The sequence below is a fragment of the Salminus brasiliensis genome, chromosome 9 (genome assembly GCF_030463535.1).
Source record: "Salminus brasiliensis chromosome 9, fSalBra1.hap2, whole genome shotgun sequence".
In the NCBI taxonomy this organism is placed as follows: Eukaryota; Metazoa; Chordata; class Actinopteri; order Characiformes; family Bryconidae; genus Salminus; species Salminus brasiliensis.
In genome coordinates, this window is record NC_132886.1 from 24,506,919 (window position 1) to 24,523,210 (window position 16,292).

Below are 16,292 nucleotides of genomic sequence, written 5' to 3' on the forward strand. Positions count from 1 at the left end.
CCCACACATGAAAGACCAATAATGCATGCACATGCTTTTGTCCTCTGCTCATACTTTTGAATTGAGCTTGTGACTGACAATTAGCAAGTAATGAGTAAATGTATGTCCCAATGTACTTACATCTCTGCCCCTTCACTTTTACTGTAACGGCTCCATATGCACTGCTGTTATGCATCAATGTTTGTATTTGATTGTTTTTCTTAAGTTGCAGTAGGTTTGTTAGGCCTCCATCAAAAAACATTATATTAGAAACAAAAATGGAAAGAATTCCATTAATGTTGTCTTATTGTGTAAATATGACCTGGGAGTACATTTCAGTGTCTTTGGGCCTCTGCTGTCTTCTAGCTCCTCTGAATGTTGAAGGTTTTTTGCCAAAAGTCAATGCTGCGTAGTTCAAGTCTTCATCACATGCAACCTACAACAACAATTTAATTTAGTAATAATTTCATTTTCATACAAACTTCAGTCTTGGTTTGAGATTTTTTGTTTCATTCATAGGTAATTACAACTCTGTTTAATATGCTGTTTTCACACTGTAATACTTTACTGAATGCTGTTAAACCAAGAAGAAACATAAATGCCCTGAGCAAAAGAAAAAGTGAGGGACCTAAAATGAAACTAACAGTATGAGTATGAGAAAAATACACAATAAAAAAAATTACAGACAAAAAAAAAACAGCAAGTGGTGAACAGAGTTTAATTAGTTGGTCTATGTAAGGAGATGGAGAAGGACCGATTCGGTGATTGAATGGAGTTGGTTCTCAGAAAAAAACTGCTTCTTAAGGAACTTTAATTTGGCTGAGGGAAATGCTAGCATATTAAATGCAATGTTTTTGGCTCAGTTGATTCATTTTTAACTTTTTTCTTTTTTTCTTTTGAACTGTTGTATAAAAACACTCGAGTCAAGGTTGTGCGTCATCATAAAATAAATACAATAAATCTAAATCTATAATATAATAATAATCTAACAAATGATACATATTTAGCACATGTATGCTTATGACATAACGTTTATCACAATGTATGAGTGTTTATCAGGAGTTTTTATTTTCATTTCTTTTTGAACATTTTCACATTTGAATTATTAGAGAGTTTCTGTAAGTTAAAATAAAATAATCACCTGGTCTACTTGAAGGACTTGACCTTTAGCAGCATCTTTAACAAACAATAAATAAATCAATCAAACATGTGACATTATTGAACAATGACAGAAAGTAGACAATCATATCAGTCTAAAACCTACCTTTATGATGAATGGTGTTTGATTTTCTACACAGAAATAAAACCCCAATGATGGATATGATGTTTGATGCTGCTAAAATAATAACTGCTGTCACCAAAAGACCATTCTCTACAATAAGCAAGAAAACAGATTTTAATATGTATATTTTTTTTCTTTAAAAAAATCTTCTCATAAATAAAAATTTCTCATTTAATAAAGGTATGTTTGGAACCTGAGGTAAACAAAAGGCTTTGTCTTGATCACTTAAAATATTCCAAATGTTTGATCTTACCTACAAAGTCCAGTTTAGTTCCATTTCCAAAGATGATCTCCCCACATGCAGCTACAGCACAGTAGTAAGTTCCAACATCAGAGAGGCTGAGGTTCCTCTTGGGGAATTTGTAGACACAGCTCTGTGTAGGAGAACCAGTCTCAGAGCTTTTCTTACACTGATCACCATTGTTTCCATGAGTGTAGATGATTCCTGGATGAGAGTCTCCTGATCCATGTCTGAACCAGTACACACTGTGATCTTCTGCAGAGTTTTCTGTGAGTATTGAGCACTGCAGAGTTGTATTGCCTCCCAGTTGAACTGGTTCTGAGACGGGATGTTGGAGAACAGTATAGAGATTTGATTTTCCACCTAAAGAGAGAGAGAGAAGTGTTTTTACTCTCCAATTATTGGGTGAGCTTGAGATGTTGACAGAAATATTTGATTTGTAGAAATGTAAAAAAAAAAAGTCTACCCTTGAGGACTAGAACTGTCCAGTCTGCTAGTGCACTCTCTGTTTGATATGCGACTGCACAGTAATACGTTGCTGAATCAGAGGGTTCTGCGTCTGAAATACTCAGAATAAAACAGCTTTTTTCTCTTATTGCAATAAAGCGCCCGTGCTCATAAAAACTGCTTTGGTAAACAATGGCTGAGGAGTGATACGCCGAGGCAATGAGAAGAGGCTTTTCTCCTGGAGTCTGTTTAAACCATGCGGTTGTTGATGCTTCAGGGGATGAGAAGGAGCAGTTCAGACTAATAATTCCTCCATCCTGAACATACTTCAGCCCATTCACAGAAGAAATGTGTATCTTTATAGATCCGCCTAAAAAAATGTGGGGGGGACATAGTTATCTACAATTACAAAAAAAATAATCTGTCTGAAATAATAATAATAAAAATAATAATAATAAACAACAGGTTAATAATAAAAATTATATGGTACCCAATGCCATTGATGTCAAAAGAACTACACATAATTGAATCATTGACAAATTTGCCGTTTCACCTGGACAAAAAAAAAAAGTATGAAACACTTAATAATAATAATAATAATAATAATAATAATAATAATACATGTAATGTCTCTAAATCAATCATAGTAATTCAGTTCTTTCCGTGACATTACTTACAGTTTCTGAAGAACAGCTGGAAAGACAATGCTAAACTGTCAAGCTGTAGCTAATTACTGTTTTTAAAACTTCCACAAGAGCAGCTTTGTAGTTCCATGCTGACAGCAGATTGGCTCCCATAACAGGAAGTAGCAGAAGGTCCTGACCAGTCAGATTGGTCAGTATAAGTTTACAACTTCATTGGACTGGAGTAGAAAAAGTACAATAAATGAAGATCCAATTACAATTAACACAGCTGTGTCCTAAATTTAATTATTATTTTAAGTTCATATAAATCTGTGCTCACGTCATACTTCTTAAACCCAATGATAGACAAGGAAAGACAATGACAACTAGACTTTCTTTTTAGCAAACTTAAGTCACGTACCTTGAAGCAGAAATATCTGGATCTCATTGATTTTTGCCTTCTGCACTGTTCCAGGTCGTATCTGTTGCACCCCCAGTCAGACACAATCCAATATGATCATTATTTGACACATTTTGTTGTTCATATCTTGCAGCTCTATGGTTGAGTGAGACATAATTAAGCAACAGAACTGTTACCAAGAGGGGGTGTGTTACCACGATTTACATGAGTGTTTCTAGGTCACAGTGAGTGCTGTACATCGCCACATAGAGCTAACAGACAGAAGAACAGTCAGTCCATTGTAGGAAGGGAAGTAATGCTGATTTGACAAAAAAGATACTATGTACTTCAGATTACTTTATTATCATTTATCTCTTGTGTTTTAATTAGTGTGATGGTTTAGCAGTGAGTAAAACCACTGTACATACTGTACAGTATATAAATATTGAATTTGTATTTTTTTTAAGTGAAGGAATCCTTTATTTGTAATTGTCCACATGCAGGCTGTGAAAACAGCTGTACTACAGGAGTACTACTGCTGTTATCATAACTTCATATCATTGTGATCTGTTGCCCTTCTGATCCTCTATGGTGTCCTGATGAGTTTCTCCTCCAGTCAGTGGGACCACATTCATTCTACTATGAGTGTGGTCTACACTTTTATTCTACACTTTAGCCTTTCATGAGTTGAGCTAAAGTACTGTGCCCTCCAATCATTATAATTTACTAATGCACAATGACTTATTTTCCTCTCTTGTCCTCAAAATCAGTGCCTTTTTCTTTTCCAGATCAACATGACCTTGTGCTAATTGATAGTCAGATGCCATAAAGTTTTAGTATTTTTAGTATTTTAATGTTCTCTGATATATGAATAGAAGACATGTGGCTTTTCCAGATGTGGTTTTACAAGCCTATTTACAATTGCGAGTGGACTACCTTTGCCCACCCACTCACATCTGTCAAAATTAGCACCTCCTCTGCCCACAATCTTCTGTCCCAGTCTAGTAATGCCACCCTAAACTGCCCACTTTGATACAGACTACTTCTTGTGCAGCCATGCCCACTTTTAGCGTTTGTCATCCTAGTCTTCACCTACCTACTTTCATTTTATTCTTATATCAAGGTTAGCGTTTGACTTGCAGTTGAGCATCTTTATGCAGATGCTTTGCAATTAAAAGATTTGATTTACTTAATTTTTTTCTGTAACCTGTTTTTTTTTACTTGCACATTTCTGCAATCAGCTAGTGATAGCACCCACCCACTGTATCCCACAACCTGTTGGCTGTTTGCTCACCATGGCCACAGCACTACAAATTTGATCCTGCCCACCAGTTAGTAGGTTAGTTCATTAGTTAATTAGAAAGCTTAAATAGTTGACAAAGATTGAATATGTTCAAGAAATGTCTTCATAAGCTAGCTATTATTAACTTTAATGACAGAGTTTAATTCTAATGATGGTAAATGGCAGGAATATGTTAACAAAACATAACCACAGAATAAGGAGCTCATTGTTTTTATGTGCCAGAGACATTTTATTTGTAAATACTTGCAAACAATATATGTGCATAAATGCTTAGTTTGTTTAGGTAACCATACAGATTACAAAGCAAATAAAGTATACAAACACAAAGGAAAAAAAATTTATAGTATCAACTAAAATGAAATAACAAAAAAAATTACATGCCAACAGATTTCTAAAATGATCCAAACCCTATATTAATTTGGCAAAATTATTATATTACAGAAAACAAGAACACATCCTCAAAATAATCTCAAGGGACTCAAGTTGTCTTTTAGTAATAAATGACATGAGAGTACACGTCAGGGTCCTCAGTAATCTGATGTGGTTTGTTGGTGAACCTCCCTACTGCAAATTTCAAAGTTTCATTACATGCAACCTGCAAAAAAAAAAAAAAACAGGTACTTAACAGGTTTCACTGCTTACTTGCTGAGCAAAATGAGATTCTCTGGCTTCGGTGAAGCAGAAACGTCAGTATGAAAAAAAAAATACCTGGTTTACTTTAACTGTGCAATCTGCAGCAGAACCTAAAAAAATAACAAGGAAATCACTTAAACATGCAGGTTTGCGATATTGAACTGCTTGAAAAAACTGTAATGTATATATATATATATATATATATATAGTCTTATGCAAAAGTTGACACCCTGCTCAAGTGATACTTACAGTGGCAAGAAAAAGTATGTAAACACTTTGAAATTTTATGGTACTGCATTAATTTGCCATAAAATGTGATCTGATCTCATATCCAAGTCAAGCGTATTGACAAAATAATGTGCATAAAGTAATAACCTCAAAAAACATGATCTTGCAGGTGTTTATTAAACACGCTTATTCAACATTCAAAGTAGTAGGAATGATTGAACCCCCCACCCCCACCCCCAGCCGTGCAGCAATGTTTTTTTTAGTAAGCAGCGCCTTCATGGTGTCCTGCCACAGGTACCCTGCTTGTTTTACGCACTGTAGACTAATGAACACAGATATTAGCCTGTACCATTAACGCCTTCAAATCTTTGGCTGTCACTCAGGGTTGCTTACCTCAGTGATGAGTCTCATTTGTGCTTTTAGGTTAATTTGACTGGGTGCCGGCTTGGCATAGTACCCACAGTCCTAAATTGTCTTCATTTGTAGATTGCTTGCCTCACTGTAGACTGATCAATTTCTAAAGTCTTTGAAGTCACTTTGTAACCAGCTTTATGTAAATCAACAATTTTATATCGCTCTTTTGAAAGCTCTTTTTGGCGAGGCATGGCTCATATACATGTATCCTTCTTGTATAGGAGCAACCTCAAAAGGTTTAAGAGGTTTTTATCATTTAGAGTTCTAAGCTCTAGTTCACACCTCTAAACTCATTTTCCTAAGAAGATTCCAGGTATCCTAACACCTGACTCCAATTAGATTTTTTGAGATTGTTAACTCAAGGGTATCTACTAGCACAATGAGGTTTTTATGATTGTTCTCAATGAAGACATGAATGATCAGTCTGAATTATGAATTTTTTGTTTTTTGTTATTATTTATGCACATTATATTTGTCAATACGCTCGACTTGGGTGAGAATCAAATCACATTTTATGATAAATTAATACAGAAAATCATAAAATTCTGAAGGGTTCACATATTTATTGCCACTGTATAATAAGTGAACACTCTACTGGAAACCAACAACAAATGTACAGTCTCTGCATATTCATATATGTGTTTTGGATTTAACACATTGGAAAAAGTAAAAGGATCATGTTTATGTTCCCTTTGCACTTATAACTTGCCACATAAACAAAAGAATGTACAGAAGAATGGGTCCGTGTATAGATAAAAAAAACTGTATTTGATTAGGGATCCCTAAATCTTTGCATATATATATATATATATATATATATATATATATATATATATATATATACCAGGCAATTTTAATTGTCTCGGAAGTACATCCTACCTTTATGATGACAGTTGTGTAATTTTATGCACAGAAGCAAAATCATAGCCATGGACATGATGTTTAATGCTGCTAAAACAAGAATGCTTTGGACTAAGGCACCATTATCTATAACAAGAAAATAAAATAAAAGCAGATTTGAATCCATTATCATTAGGATAAGCACAAAATATATCCATTGGTCCTAAACATCCACAAGTAAAATTCTAAGAAAAATTATATCCCTCATAATAATTCCATCTCCAACAAATTTCTCTAATTCTCTTTATCTGACAAGGACAATTTTCTAAACATTGTTATATAAGAACTATAGAAGAAATCATTTAGGCTCACAACATGTTCATATGAATCTACAGTGTGTGTCGTTAAAATAATTATAGAAACAATATTTTAAAATACTTTTTACTGTTACTCTGGAACTCAGTTAAGCATTTATAATCAATAAAGCCCATTTATTTATTTATTTATTTATTCTTTTGAAATATTAAAATCATTTTAACTTACCTTGAAAGTACAGGTTAGTTCCATTTCCAAACAGTATCTCTCCACATGCAGCTACAGCACAGTAGTAAGTTCCAGCATCAGAGAGGCTGAGGTTTCTCTTGGGGAGTTTGTAGATACAACTCTGAGTAGGAGAACCAGTCTCAGAGCTTTTCTCACACTGATCACTCCTGTTTCCATGAGTGTAGATGATTCCTGGATAAGATTCTCCTGATCCATGCCTGAACCAGTACACACTGTGATCTCCTACAGAGTTATCTGTGAGTATTGAGCACTGCAGAGTTGTATTGCCTCCAAGTTGGACTGAATCTGATGCGGGATGTTGAAGAACAGTATAGAGATTTGAATTTCCACCTAAAGAGAGAGAGAGAAATGTTTAATAATGAAGATGGAGATGGAGATTTCGACAGGTATGTGGGATTTGCAGTGTAGAAAGGTGTTTCATAATCAAAATATTTTGTAAAATTAGCACCTACCTTTGAGGACTAGAACCTTCCAGTCTGCTAATGCATTCTCAGTATAATATGCGACTGCACAGTAGTATGTTGCTGAATCAGAGGGTTCTGCATTTAAAATATTCAGAGTAAAACTGCTTTTTTCTCTTATTGCAATAAAGCGCCTGTTATTATCAAAGCTATTATGATATGCAACTGGTGTGAAGTGATACGCCGAGGCAATGAGAAGAGGCTTTTCTCCTGGAGTCTGTTTGAACCATGCTGTAGTTGATGCTTCAGGGGATGAGAAGAAACAGTTGAGACTAATATTTCCCCCACGCTGGATGTTCTTCAGTCAATTAGGAGAAACAATGTCTATTTTTATAGATCCACCTAAAAAAACAGTGGGGAGACACTTTTGATATATAAAATTACACTGAAAACCTTTTTAAAAAACAAAAATGTTTTAACATATATTTTTGACAATTTGTTATTGTAAAAATGATAAAGCAGTACCTGCTCTTGAGAGTAAAACAATTACACACAATAGAATCATTGCCAAACTCAGGAAAGTGATGGATTCACCTGAAGACAAAAAAGAACGGTTTACAAACATTTTCGTAAATAATGTTAATGTGTTTCATATACATTTTCATTATACAAATAATGATAAGGTATTTCATATCTTTCTGCATTCCTGTGGGATGACTTACAGTTTCGGAAGGACAGCTGGAAGGACAAGGTTAAAATGTCGAGGCCTAGCTAATTGCTCTGCCACAACGTCTACAAGATTATCTTATCTTGTAGTTCCCTGCTGACAGCAGATTGGCTCCCAAAACAGGAAGCTGAAGAAGGCCCCGACCATTCAGATCAGTCAGAATAAGTTTTGTCCTTGTGTGTACATGATGGCTAAACGCAAGTACAATTAACACAGCTGTGCCTTAAATTCAATTATTTATAAAGCTGTTAAAGTTCAAATGAGTATGTGCTCACATCTTACATCCTAAACCCGGTGAAAAACAAGGAAAGACACCGACAGATAGACTTTCTTTTTAGCGAACTTCAGTTATGTACCTTGAAGCAGAAATATTGGGTCCTCTGTGATTTTTGCCTTCTGCACTGTTCCAGGTCGTACCTGTTGCACCCCCAGTCAGACCCAATCCATTCTAATCATTATTTAAGGCTTTGTAGTCCATATCATGCAGCTCTATGTGTGAGTGTCGAATAATTAAGCAAAAGAACTGTGTTTCCAGGAGGAGGTGTGTTTCCAAGAGGAGGTGTGTTACCAAGAGGGGGTGTGTTACCACGATTTACATTAGTGTTTCTAGGTCATAGTGTGTGCTGTACGTCACCACAACAGACTGGAGAAAAGTCAATCCTTTGTAGGAGGAGAAATAATACATGTGTGTACTTCTGGTTATTCTTTATTATTATTTATTTCTCATGTTTTAATTAGTGTGTTGGTTAAACAGCGAGTAACAGCGCTGCAAATACAGTACAGTATATAAACATTGAATTTGTCATTTTTTTTTACAAAGAATTCTTTCTTTGTAACTGTCCACATGTAGGCTGTGAAAAACAGCTATACTATAGTAGTATATTATCATAATCTTCCCAGACAAACTTCATATCATTATGATCCTCCAGGGACCAGAAAGGCAACAGGCAACCACATATCCTGTTTCTGTCCAGTCATTGGAGCCAATTCATTCTACTCTCTATTTCTCTAGTAATTGGTGATTATGGTATTTTATTGATATCTGATTTATGTTATTTTGGAAGATATTTTTCAAGATATCAACATCATTTCAACTTCAGACTGTTCAGTCTGATTCTGCAATTCAGGATTGTATACAGCTCTTATACACACACTTCCTTTCTGCATAGCAACAGATTTTTGCAGAAAATGTTCTCATAGAAATTATGGGGGTGTGAGAGTTTTGCTACCCTTCTCATATCACAATGATGCAAATACACTAGTAACTCCACCAACCACACTGGTGGATGGTAATTTTGCTCCACTATGCACTTGTACTTAGATGGAATGACAATCAAAGCTTCTTGACTTTGCTTGACTTGACTAGTAACCTCTTAGCAACCTGCTAGAATACCATAGTAACCACCTGCCACATAGCAACGGTATTGCAACAACCTGGAAAACAGTAGCAACACCTTAGCAGCCACCTGGGATACCATAGCAACCACCTAGTGACACCATAGCAACCACCTAGGAAACCTAAGCAACAACATAGCAACCACCACTGGGAGAGCTCAGAAACCACTTAGCAACAGCCTAGAAACTGCCTGGAAGTGGAATCCACTTCTGCTTAACCATTCTGCACTATTGTTGTTTGAATTGTGCTCTGAAGTGTAAAAAGTAATTACATTTACATTTACATTTAAGGCATTTAGCAGGCACTCTTATCCGGAGCGACTTACAAAAGTGCTTTGCTTTTTCTTTAAGAATAAACTCAGCTAGTTTGAATAGACTAAAAATTCAAAGATAACTCCAAGTTAAGACACTACTAGACACAAGTCAATAGGGTGACCATTCTGTTATTCGCCCAAACTCGGAAGAGATGGGTCTTCAGTCTGCGTTTGAAGACAGTGAGCGACTCTGCCGTTTGGACACCCAGGGGAAGTTCGTTCCACCACTTTGTTGCCAGGACAGAAAAAAGCCTGGACACTTGTTTTCCATGGATTTTGAGGGATGGCGGGTCGAGCCGAGCCGTACCTGAGGCTCGAAGGGCTCAAGTAATCATGTGACATTGGCTCATTACAATCCTATTTTTGGCATTGATTTTCTTTTTATAGTGGATTTGTGATTGTATTGTATGAACCCTGCTGTGATGGACTCCTTATGTTCTTATCTCCAGCCACAGACTGGTCTACATAGCAACTCATTTTCTGATAATTGTCAGTTTGATTGTTTTAGGAAATGTAAAAACACCATATTCTTCTAAAGCATGGAGCTTCCATGTTGTCACTTTACTTGTTGCAAAGTTTTCGATCAAGGGCTGGACGTATGTAAATTTTGGGGCTGTAAATAAATTGAGTTAAAACTTTTACATGATAGATTTTGGATTTTAAAATTGTTTTTTTTTTTTTGTTATGCAGTATTTTCTCAGTTTTTGAATGTGTTTGAGAGAACTTTTGCTTTTGTCCATGTACTGAACTCATAAATTCAACTATGCCAATATGAATACATTTTTCCATTTTAGATGTCTTTAAGAAAGGCTCTAAGTTGGAGGAAATGGTTTGGATGTGTTATCTGTCAGAGGCAGAAAAACACCAGAGCATCCTGACTGTGAGAGGAGACAAGATACAAGTTACCACATGTGGCATTGCTTATATAAGTCATCATGATGGTCTCTTGCTTTTTCAAAGTGACTTAGTCTCAATTGTTCCTGCTAGAGTTCCCAGGACCACTCTGCTAGGTATTGTTTATAGAATCATTAGTGTCTCCATACAACATACTATGTGCTACATACTATGTGCTGAAAGTATGATGGCTATGACAACTTTCTGCAGAAAGTTACAGGCTTCCAAAATGTATGTGTCCTTCATGGATGTATTTTCATTTTGCTTTGTTTCTTTCTTCAGAGAGTTTTAAAACTCAACTTTACTAAAAAATAGCCCCACATTATTCAATTCTTAAACTTCTAATCATTCAAAAGCTTCTTGTGGTTGTTTTGAGTCACTTAAACTTATACATAATTGATTTAATATGGGCAGATGATGTACAGTAATGTGCACAAGCTCTATTTTAGATATTTCTACAATATATATGCTGTAGTATTAGGCTATTTATTTTTTTATTTTAAATTAGTAAATAGAGAACTCAATTTTCAAACCAGTGTGTTGTGATGTGTATGCATATGTCATGATGTGTATGTAGCAAGTCTTGTTGCATCACAAGACTGGCACCATAAAAAGGTATATTCTTTGGCATTAGATCATGTTAAAAAGACTTTAACACTTGAATGCTTCCTGTCAACTATTTCCTGTGTATATGTATACATTTAGCTAGAACCACAGTGTAGATGGCACACACTCTGCAGTAGAGGGTGGACAAGCGACTACTGAAGCTTCCAACCACTTCAAAAGAGTAAACCGAACTTTAACAGCTTCTTTGGGAGAAAAGACATAAAGAAGAAAACTCAGAAGAGACGTGAACCCAGCTTTCCTCCCTCACTCATCACCAGCCAAACTGATAGTCTACACTCTAAACAAAATAGTTTACAAGTACTTGACTATTGTGAGGAACTTTTCACCATGCAAAGAACCACAAAAGGCTGCTGACCTTTGTCATGATTCTTTCTATAATCATTGCTTCTACTGAAGAACCCCTAAAGATAATAACATTAAACATTAGGGTACATAACTGAACAATAAGTCACATAGACATTAATTGTGTTAATATGTATTATGATTAGCTGTCATCTGAACTTTTTATCCTTGACTAAAACATTTTTGATCAGTCTGCTGGTCTGCTTCATTCAGGAAAACTTGTACTTACACTTTCACACAGTAGGAAAACACAGCTAATGTAAATATGGTGCAGGAAGTCCACAGTACATCTGTTTTCAAGAGAAACATTGAGAGAGCTTAATTGACTGCAAATTTTCAAAGCTTTGCCCATGTAAGAAATTCTGTCTTTGCTTTGTCTGCTGGATCAACAGATAGCAAAAAAAAGGAAATTCAGATTTTCAAATATAAACACTTCATTGTAAAGCAAGGCAGGTGGACATCTTATCTTTTTGATCCTGAAAATGGAGAAAGAAACACTGCAAATACACTTTTTAGAATAGACGTTATCTTTAATGTGAATTAAATGTATACAATAAGTATTTAGTTGCTCCTCCTTATACTCAAGTTAAAAAAGGATTTACTTGAAATTATCATATTTAAATGCATTCATATAATTGAAATGTGTTTACACTGTATCCATTTATAACAGAAAAAAATCACAAAAAAATAAAATCTGTCATTGTCAAAATGTTTAGGGTAATCAGTGAGGCTCCAAATTAGAAGCCTCCATACCATTCTAGACTTTTCCTTAGTTCCTTCATTTAAAAACATCTGACCTCTGCCCCACACATGAAAGACCAATAATGCATGCACATGCTTTTGTCCTCTGCTCATACTTTTGAATTGAGCTTGTGACTGACAATTAGCAAGTAATGAGTAAATGTATGTCCCAATGTACTTACATCTCTGCCCCTTCACTTTTACTGTAACGACTCCATCTGCACTGCTGTTATGCATCAATGTTTGTATTTGATTGTTTTTACTTAAGTTGCAGTAGGTTGCATTTTCTTAAAAGGCAGTAGGTTTGTTAGGCCTCCATCAAAAAACATTATATTAGAAACAAAAATGGAAACGATTCCATTAATGTTGTCTTATTGTGTAAATATGACCTGGGAGTACATTTCAGTGTCTTTGGGCCTCTGCTGTCTTCTAGCTCCTCTGAATGTTGAAGGTTTTTTGCCAAAAGTCAATGCTGCGTAGTTCAAGTCTTCATCACATGCAACCTACAACAACAATTTAATTTATTAATAATTTCATTTTTATACAAACTTTAGTCTAGGTTTGAGATTTTTTGTTTTATTCATAGGTAATTACAACTCTGTTTAATATGCTGTTTTCACACTGTAATACTTAAACCAAGAAGAAACATAAATGCCCTGAGCAAAAGAAAAAGTGAGGGACCTAAAATAAAACTAACAGTATGAGTATGAGAAAAATACACAATAAAAAAAAAATTACAGACGAAAAAAAAAACAAAACAAAACAAAACAAAAAAAAACAGCAAGTGGTGAACAGAGTTTAATTAGTTGGTCTATGTAAGGAGATGGAGAAGGACCGATTCGGTGATTGGTGATCCTCAGCAACAAACTGCTTCTTAAGGAACTTTTATTTGGCTGAGGGAAATGCTAGCATATTAAATGCAATGTTTTTGGCTCAGTTGATTCATTTTTAACTTTTTTCTTTTTTTTTCTTTTGAACTGTTGTATAAAAACACTCGAGTCAAGGTTGTGCGTCATCATAAAATAAATACAATAAATCTAAATCTATAATATAATAATAATCTAACAAATGATACATATTTAGCACATGTATGTTTATGACATAACGTTTATGACAATGATTGAGTGTTTATCAGAAGTTTTTATTTTCATTTCTTTTTGAACATTTTCACATTTGAATTATTAGAGAGTTTCTGTAAGTTAAAATAAAATAATCACCTGGTCTACTTGAAGGACTTAAATCAATCAAACATGTAACATTATTGAACAATGACAGAAAGTAGACAATCGTATCAGTCTAAAACCTACCTTTATGATGAATGGTGTTTGATTTTCTACACAGAAATAAAACCCCAACGATGGATATGATGTTTGATGCTGCTAAAATAATAACTGCTGTCACCAAAAGACCATTCTCTACAATAAGCAAGAAAACAGATTTTTATATATATATATATATATATATATATATATATATATATATTTTTTTTTTTTTTTTTTTTTTTTTTTTTTTTTCATTAAATAAAACAAAAATTGATTTTCTCATATAATAAAGGTATGTTTGGAACCTGAGGTAAACAAAAGGCTCTGTCTTGATCACTTAAAATATTTCAAATGTTTGATCTTACCTACAAAGTCCAGTTTGGTTCCATTTCCAAACAGTATCTCTCCACATGCAGCTACAGCGCAGTAGTAAGTTCCAGCATCAGAGGCGCTAAGGTTCCTCTTGGGGAGTTTGTAGACACAGCTCTGAGTAAGAGAACCAGTCTCAGAGCTTTTCTCACACTGATCACTCCTGTTTCCATGAGTGTAGATGATTCCTGGATGAGAGTCTCCTGATCCATGCCTGAACCAGTACGCACTGTGATCTTCTGCAGAGTTATTTGTGAGTATTGAGCACTGCAGAGTTGTATTGCCTCCCAGTTGAACTGGTTCTGAGACGGGATGTTGGAGAACAGTATAGAGATTTGATTTTCCACCTAAAGAGAGAGAGAGAACTATTTTTACTCTCCAATTATTGGGTGAGCTTGAGATGTTGACAGAAATGTGATTTGAAGAAATGTAAAAAAAATCTACCCTTGAGGACTAGAATTGTCAAGTCTGCTAGTGCACTCTCTGTTTGATATGCGACTGCACAGTAGTATGTTGCTGAATCAGAGGGTTCTGCGTCTGAAATACTTAACGGCTTTTTTCTCTTATTGCAATAAAGCGCCCGTGCTCATAAAAACTGCCATGATAAACAACGGCTGTGGAGTGATACGCCGAGGCAATGAGAAGAGGCTTTTCTCCTGGAGTCTGTTTAAACCATGCGGTTGTTGATGCTTCAGGGGATGAGAAGGAGCAGTTCAGACTAATAATTCCTCTGTCCTGAACATACTTCAGCCCATTCACTGAAGAAATGTGTATCTGTATAGATCTGCCTAAAGAAATGTGGGGGGGACATAGTTATCTACAATTACAAAAAAATTATTCTGTCTGAAATTATAATAATAAAAATAATAATAATAAAAAACAGGTTAATAATAAAAATGATATGGTACCCAATGCCATTGATGTCAAAATAACTGCACATAATTGAATCATTGACAAATTTGCCATTTCACCTGGACAAATAAAAATAAAACAGTATGAAACACTTAATAATAATAATAATAATAATAATAATAATAATAATAATAATAATAACAACAATAATAATAATAATAATAATAATAATAATATGTCTAATGTCTCTCAATCAATCATAGTAATTCAGTTCTTTCTGTGACATTACTTACAGTTTCTGAAGAACAGCTGGAAAGACAATGCTAAACTGTCAAGCTGTAGCTAATTACTGTTTTTAAAACTTCCACAAGAGCAGCTTTGTAGTTCCATGCTGACAGCAGATTGGCTCCCATAACAGGAAGTAGAAGAAGGCCCTGACCAGTCAGATTGGTCAGTATAAGTTTAAAACTTAATTGGACTGGAGTAGAAAAAGTACAATAAATGTAGATCCAATTACAATTAACACAGCTGTGTCCTAATTTTATTTTAAGTATATTTAAGTTTATATTAAGTTCAGATAAATCTGTGCTCACATCATACTTCTTAAACCCAGTGATAGACAAGGAAAGACAATGACAGCTAGACTTTCTTTTTTAGCAAACTTAAGTTACGTACCTTGAAGCAGAAATATCTGGATCTCATTGATTTTTGCCTTCTGCACTGTTGCGGGTCGTATCTGTTGCACCCCCAGCCAGACACAATCTAATATGATCATCATTTGACACATTTTGTTGTTCATATCTTGCAGCTCTATGGGTGAGTGAGACATAATTAAGCACTAATTAATTAACTGTTACCAAGAGGGGGTGTGTTACCACGATTTACATGAGTGTTTCTAGGTCACAGTGAGTGCTGTACATCGCCACATAGAGCTAACAGACAGAAGAACAGTCAGTCCATTGTAGGAGGGGAAGTAATGCTGATTTGACAAAATAGATACTGTGTACTTCTGATTACTTTATAATCATTTATCTCTTGTGTTTTAATTAGTGTGATGGTTTAGCAGTGAGTAAAACCACTGTACATACAGTACAGTATATAAATATTGAATTTGTTTTTTTTTTAACTGAAGGAATCCTTTATTTGTAATTGTCCACATGCAGGCTGTGAAAACAGCTGTACTACAGTAGTTTACATTACTGCTGTTATCATAACTTCATATCATTGTGATCTGTTGCCCTTCTGATCCTCTATGGTGTCCTGATGAGTTTCTCCTCCAGTCAGTGGGACCACACTCATTCTACTATGAGTGTGGTCTACACTTTTATTCTACACTTTAGCCTTTCATGAGTTGAGCTAAAGTACTGTGTCCTCCAATCATTATAATTTACTAATGCACAATGACTTATTATCC

At 35.0% G+C, this 16,292-nt stretch overlaps 2 protein-coding genes across 2 annotated transcripts; both read right to left on the reverse strand.

The window, feature by feature from the left end:
• Window positions 1-220: 220 nt before the first annotated feature.
• On the reverse strand, window positions 221-4,030 carry LOC140562745 (uncharacterized). The gene is made up of 6 exons (XM_072688607.1): window positions 4,001-4,030; window positions 2,994-3,054; window positions 1,515-1,865; window positions 1,244-1,351; window positions 1,121-1,155; window positions 221-415 (listed from the first exon to the last, which is right to left on the reverse strand). The coding sequence occupies exons 1-6, from the start codon at window positions 4,028-4,030 to the stop codon at window positions 284-286; spliced, it is 717 nt and encodes a 238-aa protein (XP_072544708.1). The 3' UTR covers window positions 221-283.
• Window positions 4,031-4,765: 735 nt separating this feature from the next.
• Window positions 4,766-15,653, reverse strand: LOC140562746 (uncharacterized). The gene is made up of 6 exons (XM_072688608.1): window positions 15,554-15,653; window positions 14,578-14,715; window positions 14,023-14,328; window positions 6,934-7,239; window positions 4,984-5,018; window positions 4,766-4,870 (listed from the first exon to the last, which is right to left on the reverse strand). Exons 1-6 carry the CDS (start codon window positions 15,651-15,653, stop codon window positions 4,766-4,768), a joined length of 990 nt encoding a protein of 329 aa, XP_072544709.1.
• Window positions 15,654-16,292: the final 639 nt, after the last annotated feature.